Below are 19827 nucleotides of genomic sequence, written 5' to 3' on the forward strand. Positions count from 1 at the left end.
GGCCGTGCCGGGGGAGGAGGGGGAGCAGCGCCGCCGCCGCGGCCGGGCCCGTCCCCCACCGCCTCCCCCGAACACCATAGGCGGCTCCGGCACCAAGATGTCCAACCGGGTGCTCTGCCGGGAGGCCAGCCACGCCGGCAGCTGGTACACAGCCTCAGGTACCGGCGCCGCGGCCCGCAGCGCGGCGGGGGGCGGGGGCTGAATCAGCACTTTCCGCCGCCGGGGCCGCGGCCGCGGCCGGTACCGGGCGCGGGGAGGGGCCGCCGGCCCCGCCCCCGCCGGCGCGGCCGGCACATGGCGGGCGAGGGGGGGCCGGGCCCGCGGCCCTCCCGGGCCCGGTGAGCGGGTGGGGGTCTGGGTGGCTGCCGGGCCCGGCTGCCGGCGGAGAGCGGCCCGGGAGGCCGGTGGGGCGGGCAGAGCCGGGGAGGGGGTGCCGCTCTGCGTCCGGTGGCCGTAGCGTGCGCCTCGGGGAGCCGAGCACACCTGCCCGCCGCCGCTGCCCCCCGCGGCCCGGCCCGGCTGCCCGCACCGGGGCAGCGGCGCTTCTCGCCGGAGAACCGGTGTTTGAGCGTAGCGAGGGCGGATCGGTCCCCCCCGGCTGTTCCTTGTGTGCCTGCCCCTGCTTTAGAGGCGCGCATTGCTGCGACTTCATGTCCCGAGGCGGTAGTGGTGGAGCCAGCCTTGTGCCCCGTACCGAATATTGCACTTAATCGATGTAAGAGCACGCGAACAGATTTCGGTGTTTCGGAGTGCTCTTGTGGCTTTTTTTTTTCCCTGAGAGAATACAGGGTGTCTGGGGTGTTCTGCAGGGTTAGAAGGCAGGTGTTGGGGTGGGGGGAAACGGGGGGGGTTTATTTCACTTCTTGTAGTCCAAGATGAGCTTCTGTCTTTTCTTCCAAAGCGCTTTCTCTAGGAGTAGTGACAAGTTATAAAGCAGTAGCACAGAATGGGCTCTGTCCACTTAAAAATGTAGTATTTGCAGAAAAAGAATAGAAGAAAGACACGGTGCATTGGAGGGAGGGCTACCGCTCCCCTCACCCTCCCAAAAAAAGACAGAAACCTGTAATAATGGCTTGATAGCACATATGTTTGGAAATAAGTTTTGTTGGGTTTTGGGGCAGAACTCTGCTGTTGTGGGTAGGATGCACATTTATATTTTCAGAGCTGTTAATAAGGAGACTTGTAAGGGACGGTCTTTTACTGGCCTCAGGAGTAAAGACCATTACAAAACTGAAGGTGGACAAGAGGCTGTCGTAAGGAATAGTTCAGAGGGAGGGGTACAATTTAAAAAAAAATAAAGAGATGCATTCAGGATCCTAAACCGACATTTAAGAAGAACTAGATGTGAAAAGTCATACGCTTCTCTTGGCTATAATAGGTGCAGTTTCCCTTCTCCTCCACAAATTAATGAACAAGGTATGAGGCAAAAATTGAAAGGGAAGAAAAGAAATACGGGGAGGAGGGTAACACAGGAAGAGGCAGATTGTGAGATAAATAGCTGGGCTTCAAATGGTGGGTAGGCAGTTTCCAGACAACAATAGAGGATGATTGTTTTCCTTCCGAGTTTAATATTCCAAACATAACTGTTGTGTCCATTACAAAACTGGTCTCAAATCCTCATCCAGCCTCCACAGCTTGCAATTAGTTTTTTCCAATGGTCTAGAAAGGTAGGTAGGACTCTGTTTACAGAAAGCAAACAAAATCATGTCAAAGGTATAGATTTAAACACGTGTAAAGACATCAAAACGTTGAAGCTTTGCGCTACCACTTCCCAACTTGCTTGTGCTATCTATATTTTCATTTATGAATAAGGCAGAAAATTGATTTGTGACATGGAATGGCTTTTACGCATAAATTTTGTAGTTTGTTTGGTATTGGACTTCATACCAAGTTACTGCTGGATACTTGCAGATAAGAATTTTAATTTTTTTCATAATTAGTTGAAGAGGCATAGATGCTGTGTTTGTCTGTTTTCTTTTCTATACAAATTCAGTGCGTAATTTTGTTAGACTACACCCTGGTAAGTCAGTGTGACTAGTTCGGCCAGAACTACTTGTCTGTAAGAGGACATCCAAAAGCATGTTGCTCCCGTTGCTTTTGGGCAGCCCTCTGGGTATTGCTTATTGAGGAGGTGTGGGATGGTTGCCCAGACACTTACAACTGCATGAAAAAAACCCAAACAGAATCATGTTGTAACGAGTTATGGTGACTGTACTTCTGACAAGTTAAACTGTAACTGTTATCGAGTGTGTGCGGTGGGGGTAAGCGGTTGATGTTGCATAGGCTGGAGTTTTGGGAAGTGTGTTTTGTTTTCCTTTGTAGGGTTTTCCTTAAACACGGAAAGTGCATTATTTATGTTTCTTCCTATAGAACTATCTTGTGCTGTTTACGTAGGGTATGTGAGAGTAGGAATTCTCCCTGTTTAGCAATACAGGGACTACCTGTTATTTGTTGCTTGGAAGCTAATTTTTGTGTGCCATTTAGGAGGGTCCATCAAAACTCAAGAGGAAACAAATGGGGACCAAGAGGGTGTGTGTTCACCATAGACTTAACGTTAAATCTTCCTGTATTTTAGGCCGAACTCACGTCAGCTGCTATTTCAAACTTGTAACATAGGCTCATTTCATCAATCGTACTACCTGAAGAAAGTCTGGATTTTACCACGTGGTTTCAACCTGCATAGCTTCAAGGATAGAGCTGAGGCAGGGATTAGAGTTTGAATTGTGATAGTTCTTCAGTGCATTCCTGTGATTCTCCGGGGATTGTATTGTCAAGTCCTCCTACCTACTCTGTTCACGCTTACCGTCTCAGCCCAGGAGTGATTTGCTGGGTTATATATAAACTGGTTAGCATTTAAGCTTCCCGTTTCCTGAAAACTGTTGTCTTTCTACAGAGTTGAGTTTGATTACACAGGGCGAGCGGATGCCCTGGAAACCCTCATCCTGCTCCATAGTTAAGATGACCCTGTCTGAAAGGGTAATGACAATCATGGTTTTTTGAAGAATGTGTCCAAACTCCTTCTGTCTGAAAGCATTTTAAAGAGGCTGTGTGAGGATGAGGTTTTTAAGTGGCAGTTTATTCCGAGGTGCCTGGTACCTGAGGGTAAAACATCAACAAAACATCCAGGATGATGCATGGCATCCTGGATTGGGGTGGGGGGGAGGGGGGAGGAAGTTGACTGCAAAAGTAGAGCACCCTTCGCTATGCTTAAAAAAATTGTATTTGTGAGATCTGGCTGTAGAAGTCAGCCCTGGGAAAGAAGGGCCGAAGCCAGCTGAGGGGGAAGAGGACGAAGGATGGATCCAGAATGCAAACCAGCTTTTGTGGCCAGAGGATATCCTTGAACTGGATTAGCTGGCTCCTCTGCGCTCCAGGAGTGGAAGCAGTATCAGGTGAAGCCACAACCAAGTAAGAAGGAGCTACTGCTCTTCATGGAGGGTCAATGTAATGTATGTAAGAGGGTTTAGAAAAAAATACCACTTCTTGTCTTTAGAGACTGCTCATTTCTGCGGGGCAGCAATTGCTTCAGCTGAAAGTAGACCCTCGCTCCCCTATTTTCTCCAGCTATGGGATATGCACTGCTTAGGTTCTGCCTTGGAAAATATCAACCTGCACTACATTCTGGTGCGAATACATCACCTAATTGTATGATGCTAATTAATGTTTTAGAGCAGGTGAGACTGGCTGTGCAATTATGCACATCCAGGCATGTTCACATGTTAGAACGTCACATCTAACTATAAGTAAACAACTTTGTTGTTACTGGAGGGAAAGTGAGGTCCCAGGCAGAAAGCTCGCTGCTTCCTACTCGATGAAGCTGAGAAGGGGGGTGGGGAGGGGAAGACAGGCTTCATGGTGGTGTTAGCATTTAACTTCCCATGTGTTCTTAATCCATAATGTGGTGTTGTAAAGAAAAATTTAAAAAGCAAGTTCCTTAAGAAGTTTCTGCGGTTGAGTTCAGTATGAAAAATTTGACCAAAATTATCATCATATCTTCTCCTCTAGAATTCTTGGTGGGGGGAAGTTCACGTTCGTTCTGCATCAGTCTGTGTAGCATCTTAATGGACTTTAGACGTGGACCTGTGGAGCATTTGTCTGGCAGCAAACTAACAATGAAGTCTGTGTAGTCAGTTGTTCCTCTTCCTACTTAGCAGCAGCACTGAATATGGGAAGCTTTACAGCTGAGCTTCCAAACTGAAATAGTGCTATGACCATTGCTGATAATAGGCCACTGGTCCAAATAACCTATTTTTTCACTTGCAGACCTTGATCTATATGTCTGCTTTTAAAAAAGTTAAAAATGGTATGGGGCATGCCATTGCTTCTGTGGACTAGCAGCCTGGTGCATGGTGGCCACTAAAAACACTTGCAAAAATGAGATGAAGGCATACCATGTAAATAAAAGTATCACCCTGTTGCACTGCTGTCATGTAGATAGTTTTAAAAAAAAAAAAAGTATCACTGTTGTGTAGTGAAAAATACTACACTGATTTATTTTTGGAAGAAAGTCCCACTCCTGCTGGGTTAATTCAACCACCTAGCATCTAGACCTCTTGAGAAATTGATTTTGACCAGCAGGGGGAAGGGGAAGATTAAGGACAACTTGAAACAAAAATGGCATAATTTTCCATGATTTTGAATGCAGGACAGATACATTCCTAGATAGAAAAGGAGCAGCTGAAATATAACGGGAATGACACTCTATCCTGAGCATGGACTATTTGCAGGACAGGGTGTGGATGCTCACTCCCGATTTACTCCTCCATGTGAGTAGGTTCTGTAAGTGCTGGGTAGTTCTGGGGGGAATCAATCCATACGTTTCTGAAATGAAAATAAACATTAGCATATGTGCCTCTTTTTTCCTGTATAGCATGCCATTACAAATGAGGTGTCACACATTAGGGCGCTTAACATGGTTTATTCACTGACAGCTGGCCTGCCTTGCCTGGCTCCTGGAAGTGCTAATTGAATACTGTACCACTCTTTATTAAAGCGTTTGCTAAGTCTTCTTGTGTCAACTTTTCCCTAGTCAGTGGCATGCTGATACAGACAAAACACAAAGGGTTTATAGTAAGCTATTCCAAATCATGTGAGTAAAATAGAACTGAGAGTGCGTGTGAATAACAATACTACATGATCTTAAACATGCCCTGCAAAACAAGTTTGTCACTGTATTAGGTATGGCTTATTTCTCTGTTTTCCTTGACCAAGCCATAGTGGTCAGAGGTGTGCTTTCTGGTAGCCTATGCCAAGTCGTTTGAACTAGGAGAACCTTAATTTCCATAAGCTTATTGATGCAAATGTGAATTGGCAGAGTAATTGCTGTGTTGACTTGAAAGGCCATTGCACTTATCGTCTTCAAAGCTATTTTTTATGATGAGCCAAGTAAATGGTCTGTCTCCACATAAATGTTTGAAGAGCGTTTAAACCTCATGGTACTCTTGTGTTCAGAGTTGGTTTTCTGCTGCCCTGGCTTGTAAGTAAAAGAACCCTGAAGGAGGTAGGCATTGAAATCTTGTTGCTAGCATTTGTAAGGATCAAGCTTCTAACTTGTTTGGACAAGAAACGCCAGAACTTCTGAATAACTGGCTGTCATGTGGCCAGGGATGTTCAGAACTTGTCTTTTGGGCTGATGTCTGCATGATGGTGTCTGGGTCAGCTGGAAAGGATAATACTTCAAAGAACTGCAGATCAGAAAATAAATTAAAAGGCAGATGTGTGCCATGAATGATCTGTTTAGAAATGATGTTTCTCTCAAAGTTGGCCACTATTTTAGCATGTTTGCAGTCTCTCCTACTCCTTTGTAATCCTCAATGAGACCTGCATTAATGCTTTTTTACTGCCTTTGTACCAAATACTGATTTTTCTGATGCCAAAACCCACTAACTCTCTGTTAATAGCTCTTTGAGGTAGCCAGCTTCAATGTGCAATAGCAGTGTGATTCTGAGATAGTACAGCTTTTCTCACTTGCACCTTCTGGGGCTTGGGGGCCCTGTAGAGTGACATGAAGGTGTCCACTTTCATGAATAATGATATAATCCCAGCATTTGTGTGCTTGTTGGCGTGAGCTGGAACTTCTCATCAGCATCAGAGAAAGTGTGTGCATCGGTTACAGCTGTTTCTGCTCTGCCATGATGTTGCTGGATATGTGTAATCTGTTCACCAGGCCTGCTGCCCGTGGTTTCTGAGGACAAACACTGTTGCTGGGATGTCTTTCACTGACCCTCAGAGTGGCTGCATCCTACCTTAACTTAGAGCAGAAACCCTTCTCTGTAGTGTGTTGGATCTGAGTCCCTGCGGTAGCTGAAGTGGCTAGAAGGAAATAATGTGTGCAATCTTGTGTGTTGTTAGACTATGAATGCAGACGTAGGGTTGAGGAAGATGGTCACTATATCATAAGAGTCTTTTTTGAAAGTGCCTAACTGTGGTGTGCCAAGAACCCTGGCATGTTCCCCGAAATTGGAATAACTCATCGCGGCTCATTCATAAATGTAGTGTACAAGTAATGAATCACTGTGGTGTTTGTAGATGGTCACAGACAAATGGATCCAGGAAAAAAATGTAAAAAGTGTGTGAGGGTCACTGAAATGAGAGAAAGTTTTGATCTGATCTCTGTTGTAGTGAAAGGAGCTTTCTGCAGTAGCAGGATAATTAATGTGCTGATCACGAAATCTTAATGTTGTGACGTTAGCTGGAGCACTGCAAATACAACTATTAACTTAAGTTCTTACCTTGCAATCTTTGATCAACTAATCATAGTGTCTTGCAAATTTGTAAGTATTTGCTTTGCAATGTTAAATACTAAATGTATGTTTCTCTCCCTTTGGTCTTCTATCTTTTTTTAGACATTTTAGGGGGAAAGTGGATGTGTCATTGCTGGCTCTTTTATGAATTAATCATGGAACACAATGTTATGCAGACTGTATTATTTAACATTGTATACTTCAAAAGTATACTGGAATAATTTAAAATACAGGTTCCAGGCTATTATTTCTAGCTGAATCACTTAAATACAGTCAGAATCAAGATACTCCAAGTAAAGAATGTAAATTCAACTTTTACTGTACAGTTGGAACTGAAAAAAAGCATTACGTTTGGTGCAGTCCTGGTATTATTAAAATAGGCCTGCAAGTATCACCTAGTGGATACTTTCACAAATTCAGGTTACATTTAGCATGTATTAGAGCCAAAATCACTTCCTCAGAGCTATAAAACAGAAGGTCATTTGTTTGGATGTCTGAATGACCTAACTGGGAAGGTATTTTATAAAGCTAGGTAGGTGCATGTTGTTTGGTATTCTTATTTATTTCCTAATAACTTTCAGTAAAGGCAATAAAAGAGCTAGTGGAATACTGGAAAACTGGGACATGCAAGTGAACTGCCACCAAAGCAAATTTGAACATTTCTGTTGTGGCTTCAGTTTTATTTTCCCCCATTCAAGCATTACCTGCTGTTTTATGTTCGTCTTACAATGTGTATAATAGGAGTTTATGTAGCATCGGTGTAATCTTTATTTGTGTCTTAATTTCCCACACACCCCCAGTCCTATAGTTTACATAAATAAATTTCTGCCTTGCTTATAGGCTGATTTCACCGTTTCATCAGTATTCAGTATTGGAAGAGAGTATATGCTAGCAGTAGAGAATGTGCTCATCAACATGAGTTGTTGGAAATCACCTTCTATTCCTGACACATCCTAGACTTTGCACAGATAAAACTTGTTCTTTATTCAAGGATTTGGCTTTTGTTGCAGTGAGAAACAAAGATTTTTTTCAAGTGGGACCTGTGTTCTTTAAAACAATCATTATACTTTCTGCATTTTTAACTAAGAAGATAAACTAGTTAGTCCTCTATCACATTTCAGATTGGAGTTTGCCTTACAATTGAATTAAATGTTTTGGATTCACCTTCGAAGTTGTGGAGGCAGGAGTTCCCTTAGTTCCAGTTATTAAACTAATTGTGTGCCAGCCCCCAAGGTTTCACTGTTACTTACCTTAATTTTTCTAACATCCTACAAGAATAAAGACTGACTTACTTCTTAGTACATTCACTGTAATATTTATTAGTATTTTCGAGATGTAGACTTTTTCATCTATGGGTAAAGGTAATGAAAAGATAAAAGGAGTAAGGCTCAGAAAAAAATGTTGGCTCCTATAGGGTAGGAGACATGCTTAGACAAGTAAAAGCTGTTAAGTAAAAGTGTAAAAGCTGGGGACTGCAGCGTTACTGTTATTGTGCATTGCTGCAAGTGCTGTACACGTGCAGCCGAGGGAGACCTGAGCAGTTTTCTCTGGTGCTGCTCAGAATTTTGGTTGAGGCTTATGCTCTTCCAGTAAGAGAAGCATTCACTGAGACTGAGATTTTGGAGCAAGCACCGTGTCTTCCTTACCAATCTGAAAAGGTAGGTTTTGCACTAGTAATGGTGGCTGCTGGGACAGGAGCAAGTTCCCATTATGTTATGTTGACACTTGGCATATAAGCACTTCAGTCTCATGCGACGAGGTGAGCTTGGCTGTGGAAAGAATGTGCTGGTTTGGCTTAACCCACAAAGCCTGGACTGTGACAGCTGTAAATTGAGGTGATGAACCTAAGCATGTGACTGCCAGATGTCTTTGTGTTATTATTCATTGGGTAACACTGGCATGCGTTTAACGTGGAAGAATTCCTTCTTACTTAGTCTAGTGTTTTGTGAGGGGATAATGTTGATTGTAAAAATAACTTATCCTTTTAGGCAAGATGTTTGAATAAATTCTGCCTGTAGCTGTATCCATACATTTGGTGGAGTCTTGGTCTGTGCTTGCAATTATTTTTAATTTGGCATAACTTCTGCTAGTTTCCAAAACAAAACAGGATGTGAAAGATCCACAGATAATGTCAGCATTCTTTAGTTACATACCTATGTTTATACCTTACTTCATAGGATTGAAATGCACATCTTAATGTTATGTGCTTCAGTGAAGCTCATATTTTGCTGCCTAATCTTCCTTTAATCAATAAAAGGTCTGATCTTACAGTATTAATGCTAAACTGTATTGATTGTTGCATCCGTAAGGCTTTCTGGCCTTCTGTCTGGGTTAGCCTTAAAAACCCTGTTGCGCTCATCCTGCCAGCTTTCTCAAGCCGGGTGTCCCACCTGCGGCTCGACGGGCAGGGACCTCTCCTACTTCCCACCACCGTGGCAGGAGGATCCATAGGTGGCAGCGCTATTCCTCGCCCATGCTTGTCAGCTTAGGAGATGGATATTTACTGCAGTAATCTCCGTGACTATTTGCAAAGACTTTTTTTCCAGTTTAACTTAATTTACATATGAATAAAACTTTTATAGAGCTCTTCATGAAGAAGCTACTTTTCTCCTATAATACAATTCCATATGGCAGAGCATATCTACTGTGACAATGTGGGTTTATTTATATTTTGTATATCCAATTCAAATATTTTGACTTCAGCCTTAAGCACTGTCACATTTGAGAAATTGGAAGAAAACCCCCTCTGAACACTTCAACAAAAAGTTGATGCTAATTTGGTAACAGGAAAATTACAGTTTTAGAATATCCCCCTTAAATTGTTTGGAAGCACAGGAAGCTGCAGGTAGGCTATACTCCTGTCAGTTCATGTGGGTGCTGTGTAATTTTTTTTCTTTAGCTAAAAGGTCAGGGGGATATGTTGTACTCTTCATTTGCTCTTTCCGTTAGTCCTTTGAAGAGAGAGATTTGATTACGTTTTATTAAAATAGTACAAATAAGTATCCGTTGATTTTGAAACTTACATTAAGACGGAGTTAATGATTTAAAAAGGCACCTTGTAGTTACATTAAAGGGAAAAAATCTGAAAGCATATATGTTGCCTGGTCCTTAAGTAAACACTGACAGAAGTTTCATCCCTTGGGTCATACAGAGCTGTTATTTTACTGACTCTAGGGAAAAAACCGTTTGTTACTTTGTCAGAGTGTGTGTCTGTAATAGCAGACTAAGCAAACCTGGGCATCTTGCTCTGCTACTACACTGTAAGATCAGAAGTTTTGGCCAGATTTGAACAATCATATAGAATTTTAGGAAATTACCAGAGATTCTGAACTTTGTCTTTAAACTGTTCAGCAAGTTACCTGATTTGTCTTAACCAAAGACAAATCGCCTTAATCACCTTCTTAATCAAAAATCCTTGCTAAAGAAGGGACAGAGGAAGGCTAAGCACCGTGCCTTGTTGGGGAAGAGTCCCAAGGCTGTCTCGCTTTGCTTGAGAGGTTCTGGCCCTTCTGCTGTTGTGCTGCCTGTGGATCTTCATCTATGAGGAGAAGAGGTCAGGTGGGGCAGAATCATGTTTTATTTAAGTCTCTGGATTGTAGGTGTTGGGGGGGGGGGGGAAAGGGGGGAAGTGTCCTCCTAAAGAGCTTAGTTCAGAAAGTACTTTATCCTTCTACATACTTTGGGAGAATTAGGAAGTCAATTTTTTTTTTTTAAGTGATTTGTGTCTTCATTCTTAAGTATATAAAAAATAAAAGTGGTAAGACTGTAATAGACTACTGTTTTGTTAGTCTCCTAGTAGCTTAGAAAGAGGATGGAAATAGAGATCTATTTATTTTTACTTAGTTTCCCCAACAGCCTGCATTATCTAAGATGTCATTATCCTTATCTCTATTGCATGTCTCTGCTGCTTGTAATTTCCCCAAGCAACAGAATCAGCAGAACAAAATTGGTGTGTAGCTTTTTGGCTTGGTTTTTTTTTTTTTTTTTTGACAATTTCATCATTTCACAAAGTCACTGTATTACAGCAGTGCTGTAGACAGCAACTGAGGCATTCAAGGTGATTGTAGGCTTAGGGAAACGGCATTGCACTAGTTCACCTTCTTCATGTAAGAAGGTAGGGTTCTTTACAACCACAGAAGTCGTCCTTTTTTTCATGAAACACATGAATTTAAGTTTTGTATAAAAAACAGTGGCTTTGATACCCCCTGGGTTTTCTAGAGAAAGCTTTTTGGCTATCAGTGGTGAGTGACTGATTAGATTCTGCAAAAGTTGACGTCTTTGCTCCAGTTCTCCGTAGTTCTTGTCAGCTCTTTGGAGAGCTGTCAGCTTGAGATCTGGGCTGTTTGGAACATAGCTGTGAAATAGTTTCAGGTATTTAATTTGGTTTTGTCTTTTCCTGGCAGTTGGTGGTTTTACACCTGCATGGGGAAGATACAAAAATCTACAACGTGTGTGGTAGAAGAAAAGCGGCTTACTGCACCATACTTTACAGATAAACTGTGCTGACATACAGTTCTGTCAAAAGCATAGTGTCAACTGGAAAAAGTGCATCTATTTTTCTCTTGGTTAATGATATGTTACTTGTAACAATAGTAGCTGAATGAGTTTTACTTGAAAGTTTGTTTTGTGTTCTTTAATATAAAGAATGTTGCATTGTATTTGCCAGACTTGCTTCTTCAGGGATAGCTCTACATCAAAAAGTTTTCTGTGTGATGGGAAATAACCAAAATTTATTTTTTTTAACGTTGTATTTCTAGAAGGCATTTTTATTACCTGTCAGCTAATTGAATTGAGAGTATTTGCCACTTGTTGAGGTACAGGATTTCGTTTAAAAAAAAATAAATTTTGGATTGACCAATTATCAAAATTAATGTTGCCAAGAAGTTTATGTACTTATAGTATACATTGATTGATCAGAAGTTGTTAAAGCATGAGTATAAGCATGGTATCTTCTCACTTTTAGCTTTTTCCTGTGTGTTTACAGTTTTTCCAGGTTACAGTGTGCTTTGTGCTCTGCTCTTATGCTTGCTTGATAATAATAAAGGACTAAATACCATAGCCATTGGCTATCATGTCACTATGTAGGGTCTTCGTATTATATCATCTTCCCATATCAGGCTCTCTTGGTATAAGTCGTCTTAACTTTTTACTTCTGAATTCTGCAAATATGGTTACCAGAGGATTCAATCATCTGTTAGCCTCTCTTTTGAGACCAGCAGCCATCCTTTCTAGTGATGAAATGGTATGTGCATCAGTCCACAGAGCAAGAAACAGTAAGTGTGTGTTTGGATGTGCAATAAATGAACTTCCCGGACTAGGTTGCAACTTTCCTACTGTAACCTTCAACATTACAGCATTACAGGCGTGTTGGTTTTACTTTTTTTTTTTTTTTTTTTTTTAGATTTAAACACAGGCTTTGATGTTTAAGATGATTTTAAATCTGTTGGACTTTTGGACTTTATTTGTTAATTCTTGAGGTATTTTAGATTCTTTTATGGCTTCAGTATTTCCTTGTCTCTTCATAGGACCCCAACTGAATGCACAACTAGAAGGTTGGCTTTCTCAAGTACAGTCCACAAAGAGACCTGCAAGAGCCATTATTGCACCGTAAGTTTGAAATCTGTTTTTTGTATATATAATACTTGATTAGTTAAATGCTTCTTTATTGTGAGTGAAAGCTAATTTTTAGCTGAAAGGAATGTCATGTGGTTTCTAAATAAGTATTTTGGATATGGCATGAAATGGAAGAAATCTGTGCACATTTTGGTATATGATTAGTTTCCTTTTGGTGATGGACTGAAGATATAACCCTTCACTTGTGATCCACTAAGATAAGAGGTGTATTAGTGGAGTGGTAGTCTAAAGATGATAGCTCTTTCAGTGCACTACTAGTAGAGAACAACTACACATATTAACACACCCCACCCCCACCCCCCAACAAATAAATGAAACACCAGCATCGCCTCCAAATCAGAACTTAGCAAAGCTTAAAACAAAAGTAATGAAACACTATTCAGCTACTCAAAATGGTTTACTTTTGTTATTTTAGTTTGGTTCTGTTTGGGTTTTTTTGTCCACAGGAGAAATAGGGATCATCTAAACTATTTAGGTAGAATTCGATTTACTGAAGATGGTTGAGACATAGAATAAGAAAAGTATGTTGGTCATTCCAATTTATTGTGAGTTGGAAGGAAACACTAGAAAAAGCACCTTAAAAATGATGTTTTTCCTGTACTGACATAGCATTGGCATAATATTTGAAGTATTCCATAATAGCATTGAATGTGCAAAAGAAATTGTCCCAAATCTGCCTGAGTGTTTCTCGCAGGAATGTCTGGAAACAGGCCTTTCAGCTGTGGATTAGGTAACCTGGGTTCTTTTTCCAGAACTGCTGGAGGTCTTCCCGTGGTCTCACCAAATTGTTTCATTAACCGTGCCTTTGTTTTCCCACCTGTAAAGTGGGATATGGCTAATAATATTTTTGTGAAAAACTGAAAAAGCCTGTAGCAGAGGGAACCTTTCAGAAGGCTCTGTTGACATTGTCATATAACATACCTTGCTGGTTCACTAAGTTTCAGTCTCCTGTTTATCCTTTTAGCATGTATGTTAGTACCTTTCTGAGCTCTTCAGAATGAGTGAGGTAAGTGATGCTGAAATAAAACCCCAGGGTAATTTTCAGGATAACTTGCTCCAGGTGATGTTCTGTGGATGTGTATACATGCATGTATGCATACATACATATGTAAATGTACATGCAAGTGTAAAATCCTCCAGTGCTGTCAATGGGGAGCTCGTATCTTCAAATGTCCTGTATGTCCCAGGACTTGGGGCACGTATCATTCTCAGTGTCATTGTATAAAAAGACCATCTGGAAAGCTGTAGTTGTGTTGTTTGCACATACTTGACTCAAAATAAATTATAACTATTGACCTAGGGTCACAGGCGCTCCAGATGAGCTCCAGAGGCGATGTGGCCCAAGCACTGTGCAATGTGGGCATGGCCTTCTGCTGTGGACATGCTGCTGAGTGACCGTGAGCTGTTCTCCACCACTTGGCCTGGGACCCTGGGGAATGAACGTTCTCTGGAATTAATGCTTTTAGCACTGTAAACTGAGTCTTCTCCTGTTTTTAACAGTCTTGAAGGGAATGGGTCTTAAGATTTGAAACAAATAATCAGAATAATTATTAATGTTTTTGGAGCACACACAGGAACACGGGTTGAGAGAGGCTCCAGGCCGGAGTGATAGGAAATGATAAAGCATATGTTGTGTTCTCCACAGTAAAAGCTACCGTACTGTGTTCCACTCCTTTCCTTGTGCCTATTCATTCTGTTGCTGAGGTATTCTTCTTCAATGACAGAGCATTTTTATTCTCTGTTTATCTGCTGTAACGTGTAGTCTCTCTTTGCCAGACCCCTCTACTGTCATCGTATTCAGTTACTGGAGTGTGGTTAGAAGAGCTTCTCCAGCAGCTTGCTATTCCCTTGTCCCCTGGCTGCACTCTTAGCATTATCATGAGCTTCTGGTAATATGCAGTTGTGTAGTCTGCCTACTAGTATCTTTTAAAAGTAATGAAAGGTGCTTTAATCTGGAGGCTTACTTACTAACTTTCAAGTAAATGGTCACTGATAGTTCTTTAACAAATACGTCCCTCGTACACTCAGTACTGGAACAGTGCTCTCCAGCTGTTTCAGGAGTTGATTTTTGGATCACTCTTACTATTTCTAGCTCATTGGGGACACATAATATTTAAGATATTAACATTTAATAGCAATATCAACATATTTAAGATGTTAATATTTAACATGTTAACATTTTGTACACCTTGATTTGCAGCCATGCAGGATATACCTATTGTGGATCTTGTGCAGCCCATGCTTACAAACAAGTGGATCCTAATATTACGTAAGTATAAAAGTTTTTCTTTACAAAGTGTAAGACAATGCCATTGCAATTTTCTGAACTTGAATGTTCTTTTTACATTCTTATACCTCGAAGTACTCAAATTTTAATTTTGTACTCTTTTTAGTCTTTTATGCATCCCTTCTGTTTTAACATCATAAATGTTCGAATTGTTTGGATGTTGCAAAAGAAAAAATAATGTAGTATTGTTGAAAATGAAAATGTAAAGCAGTATTTTCAAAGATTATTGAGAATTATTGGTAACTAACTTCTTAGAAGGGAGGGGTTAATGGTGTTCTTTTGCAGGTAATAACATTTAATTTACTTCATTGCTTTATGTTCCACTGCTTTTATAAAAGTCCAAGCTGGGTTTTTTTTACTGGTCACAGGGTATCTTTGTTTCTTTTTTTGTTTTGTTTTTGTTGGGAGGTTTTGGTTGGTTTTTAAGTATATTAAAATATTTGATCATGATTCTGCATTGGTTTTTCAGTGCAGGATTATGGGCTGAATGCTACCAGGATTCTCTTCTGCTGTGGAGAAAGTGACCAGTGTGTGTATATAATATTGGAAGTCAGTGAAAGTTACTTGCTGTAATAATTTTAACTGGACTTGTGTTTCTTAACAGCACAACAGTTTAAAAACTGAAAAATTAAAAAAAAAACCAACACGCTACTGTAGTCTGTGCCTGCCTCTGAAAATATGAATCCAGTTATTCTAGGTTAAAGGAGTATAATTCTTACGTGTTCAGCTGACTGCAACTTTTTTTTAAATGACAAAAATTTAAAATATTTCCAGTATTTACTCAAAGTATGTATTTTGCAATGTTAATATAAAAATTGGCTATGTCTGTCAGTTGCTTATGAGATAACACGTTGTAATGCTCTCCAAAGGCAATGGTTTTGATTCTTTCTAAACTATTGTAAACAAAGTGAAGATAACTTACAGTGTGACAGATAACTAGTTTTTCTAAAATTTCTAGAACAAGTTGCATTCCCCAGGTTCAGTGACATGGAGTTGATTGAACTTTCTGGATCATTTGCTATTTTACCACATGGGATGTTTAGACTTGGCCAGTCATTCATCTTTCAGCTGAAGTATTGCACATTTGGATATTTTGTTTTTGTGAGCTCTGTAAAAAGTTTTAGTGTGTTAGTATAGCTTGCTATAGCACTCCACATGTAAGGGGAAAAAGAAAAAAATCTTTACATGTCTGCCACCTCTCTAGTTCAGTGCCAGAAGCAAGATGATATTATCCTAAACCTGAAAAGCTGAATTTCCTATAGGTTTTTTTTCTTCTTTTCTTTAAGTCCTGTGGTAGGAGACCCTTAACGTCTAATCGAGAGCCAGGAACTGAGGACTTGGATGAAATAACATCACGATGACGTGTGAAAGCTTGCAGTATCAGCTAAAGCTACGAATGTGCAGGTCCAAGTCCCTGTTGTTGATGCAACAGCTAGATAAAACCAGCATTTGAGAATGACTTAGATTTGAATTTGGTGAAATCCTAAGTAAGGCTAATCAAGTAAATAAGTGAAAAGCTCTGAATAGATGATACATCCATAATCCTCATTTGAGAGCGCATACCTGTAGTTGTTGAAGGTGGTGTGTAACTGAAGGTTGTGTTGGTCCAAGGAGAGAATCCAAAAATCTGTTCTAAGGGGCTATAACACATCATTCAGCCTCCAGATGAGTCCAGTCAGACAGATTTCTAGCTGATGAGTGCCCTCTGATATATAACCTGCTTAAGAGGTTTAAGGCTACGGGAAGCATTATTGAACTGATCTCATGATCATTTCTGAGGTACCGAGCAAGGCTAGGCCATAGATTTGATCTGTGGTCTTACACACAGCAGAGTAAAACTCTATTGGTAACCACCAGAAAGTATCACTTTGTACGTTTTTATTAAACTTGTTTCTCTAAACCAAGTCTCTGTACAATTGCAGTTGTCTAAATTGTGGGCTTTTGTGTTAATTGTTGTAGCCGAAAAATTTTCATTCTTGGGCCTTCCCATCACGTGCCCCTTTCCCGATGTGCACTTTCCAGTGTGGACATTTATAGAACACCTCTGTATGATCTCCGAATTGACCAAAAGAGTAAGTGCATGATAAAGCTTACATCTTGAAGATTGCTGAGGCTTGAGTATTAACTGTGGTACTGCAGTGCTGAGGACTCTCTTGTTGGGCACTTCATTGATTTTAAGTGGCATACAAGTATAAATCTGTTTTCACTGCAATGAAAGCTAACTTCTGAAAGATCCTGGTGGTTGCAGGCATTGCTGTATTATAACCTTAATGTCTCTCTTGCTCCTGCAAGTAAAGAATTCTCAATCTTTGCTTATCTTTTCCATTATGAGTGTGTGCCTCTTGACAAGTGATCTTTAAAAGGGATCTCAAAATTAAAAAGTGTTACATTTTAATAATAGCCCACTACACACCTGCTCCATTACTCTGAAGTATTCTGTCTGCAAAAAAAGATAATGCTTTAGATGGTCTGAGTTTATTTCTAATAGAGGAATAATAGAGGAACAAGAAGCTGCTTTTATTTGGATACATTATTGCATGTAACTTTTTTTTAACTGGCAGAGTACCTACAGAATTGAAAAACGGTTAGTCCATGAAACACCGGTCTTTCAGACTAAGCTTAAAGGTGCGATGAAGATAAATTTGATATTTTGACTTTCATGTGTTTTGAGGTATAGCTAAATAATGCAATACTTTTTTCAGAAGGGCTATTTAGTGCAGATGTATTGCTGTTTCATCATGACTGCGATTAAGCAAGCTAGTTCAGACTTTCCACATAGTGCCTGCAGAAATTTCCTTAGGTAACAAATGTGTCGGTTTCTGTAGAACTCCTTTATGGAGTGGAGAAGGAGGCACAGCCCTACATCAAATTCTTCATCCAGGGGAGAGTTTTCTAAATGTAGAGATGACTCTGCATACCACCAAGTGTACTTGAGAGTAGAAAAGATAACTTACAAATGTGGATTACTTAATCAGTTTTTGCTGTCTCTAGATTTCATGATTTGGTTAATAATGAATTGTATTAAATAGTAACACATGCAGCAATGGTTCAGCTGATGAGCAATTTTTTTTTTTTTTTTTTTTTTTGAAAACACAGTGGTGTAGTTTGTGAAAATAAGAATTCAGTGACTGGGAAAATGCATGCATATTTTCAAATGTGTTTTGTTTGCGTTACTTAAATTTTGTATCATAACTGAAAATCTTTCTCAATATACTAACAAGGTCATTGATTTAACACACTTATTTCGTAAACAGAATCAATTATGTTTGTATCTTGATGACTTGAACATAATTTTAATCCTGAATTTATTTAAAAAACAAATGGTTTATGATGACAGCCCCTGGAGGCAAGTGATTTGTTATTCTGGGCTTGTTCTGATAAAGATGCACTATAGCTTGCTTTACAGTGTTTAAAAAAAAAAAAAAGTAGTAAAAATTAATCTTTAATTCATTTCAGTTTATGGAGAATTGTGGAAGACTGGAATGTTTGAGCGTATGTCCCTACAGACAGATGAAGATGAACACAGTATTGAAATGCATTTGCCTTATACTGCTAAAGCCATGGAAAGGTACTAGGGCTAATTACTTCTTCTACAAGAATGAGCATTATGTGCATTAAATGTTTGAACTACATGTGAAGTGCAGTAGGAAGTAATAATACCCTTTATGGTATATAATACTCTATATGGTGTATAATACCCACACTCCCCCACCCCCCAGTAAAAATTTTGGGGAGGAGAGGGTCAGAGACTAAGATTAGTTGCTGTAATAGAAACTGTGAGCGGAGCAAACACCTGAATGATGAAATTGGAACACCGCTTATAAACAAGTTTATATTGACTTAATAGAGTTAATATTAGACATGCTTTCGTGAATCTTTCTCAAGAGCTGATTTTTTTTTTTTTTTTTTTTTCATTTTTGCAAGGCATCTCTGAAAGAAGTTCAAATACTAATAGGTGTTTTCTGTGGGATTTTAAGTTTGTTTGGAGCCTTAATGCTAATTTTGAAATCGGGGTTCTGTTTACACCTGCTATTTCAGATGAATACTTTGAATAATTTTTCTTTAACGGTGATAATTTTTGTCAATTTGTGGTGGTTCCCCCCCATCTTTTTTTTAACTTTTCTTCCGTAGTAATTGTAATCTTCCCTGGAGTATCAGTATACATCTGGGTGGTGTCTTGAGCATTTTCATATACGCTGGAAAACTACCCAACATTTGTGCAGCATCTATACAGGGAGAATTTCATTCTTACTTTATTGCTGGTTTCATTGTGTCTTTTCTTTTTGTTTGCCTGGTGTTTTTACTTTGCAGCAAAGATAAATACTGTTTTGGGGGGTGGTGTTGGGGGTGGGGGTGTGAGGGGTGTGTTTGCTGAAATTGAAGTAATTTCAGGTTCTAAAACAACTTCCTAGTATGACCTTACCAAATTAATTGTATCTTCAATTCAATAGTGCCCTTTTAAAACATTCTGCAATTTCAGTTAGCAAGTCCTGAAAAAACTTCAGATGTTACTTGAATTACAACCTCTTTTCTTTTGCTTATAAGCCATAAGGATGAGTTTACTATTATTCCTGTGTTGGTCGGAGCACTGAGTGAGTCAAAAGAGCAGGAATTTGGAAAACTCTTCAGTAAATACCTAGCTGATCCTAGTAACCTCTTTGTGGTTTCTTCTGACTTTTGCCATTGGGGTAAGTTTCACATCTCTTCATTATAACAGCATGATGAATATTTTGTGGTGATTTTCAAATACTGTATTCAATATTACACACTGAACGTTTTAACTTCTGGTAAATGTATCTTTGAAACTTAAATGCCTTTGTAAAGCTAAAAAAGGATTTCTCTTTTTTTTTTAATCTGGAACAATAGATGAAAAATATTAATGTGGTAATGTGTTTTCAGTGTAGTGGAGGAAATAAATGGTGAAGGTGTGTGGGTTTATATGCATGTCTTTACTGTTGCAGTGGAATAAGTGTCTGAAGTTTCTTGCTCTTTTTACTCTTCTTTTAAGCACCTCAAAGCAACTTGCAAAACTAATTAGCTAAAAATTCACTGGACATGGCAACATCCCTCTAACAGAAATAAGTTTTGTATGTTTTACTGCTGGGTAAGATAGCAGATGGAGTATTTATGCCAATTCACCAGAGCTATCCCAGTTCATCTTGG

The 19827-nt window shown here is 39.8% G+C and overlaps 1 protein-coding gene across 2 annotated transcripts in view; it reads left to right on the top strand.

The window, feature by feature from the left end:
• Nucleotides 1-19827, top strand: part of MEMO1 (mediator of cell motility 1) — a 28262-nt gene continuing 8435 nt past the window's right edge. Inside the window, exons 1-6 of one of the 2 annotated variants that reach the window (XM_076363710.1) lie at nucleotides 1-158; nucleotides 12269-12350; nucleotides 14578-14646; nucleotides 16624-16736; nucleotides 18121-18232; nucleotides 19210-19352. In XM_076363710.1, coding sequence (XP_076219825.1) covers nucleotides 98-158; nucleotides 12269-12350; nucleotides 14578-14646; nucleotides 16624-16736; nucleotides 18121-18232; nucleotides 19210-19352 — 580 coding nt within the window. In that variant the 5' untranslated portion in view covers nucleotides 1-97. Of the gene's footprint in view, nucleotides 159-3292; nucleotides 3393-12268; nucleotides 12351-14577; nucleotides 14647-16623; nucleotides 16737-18120; nucleotides 18233-19209; nucleotides 19353-19827 lie in introns of those variants that run through there. The other variant, XM_076363709.1, reaches the window with a different exon arrangement.

This window comes from Aptenodytes patagonicus, unplaced genomic scaffold (assembly GCF_965638725.1).
Source record: "Aptenodytes patagonicus unplaced genomic scaffold, bAptPat1.pri.cur scaffold_81, whole genome shotgun sequence".
NCBI classification, from domain to species: Eukaryota; Metazoa; Chordata; class Aves; order Sphenisciformes; family Spheniscidae; genus Aptenodytes; species Aptenodytes patagonicus.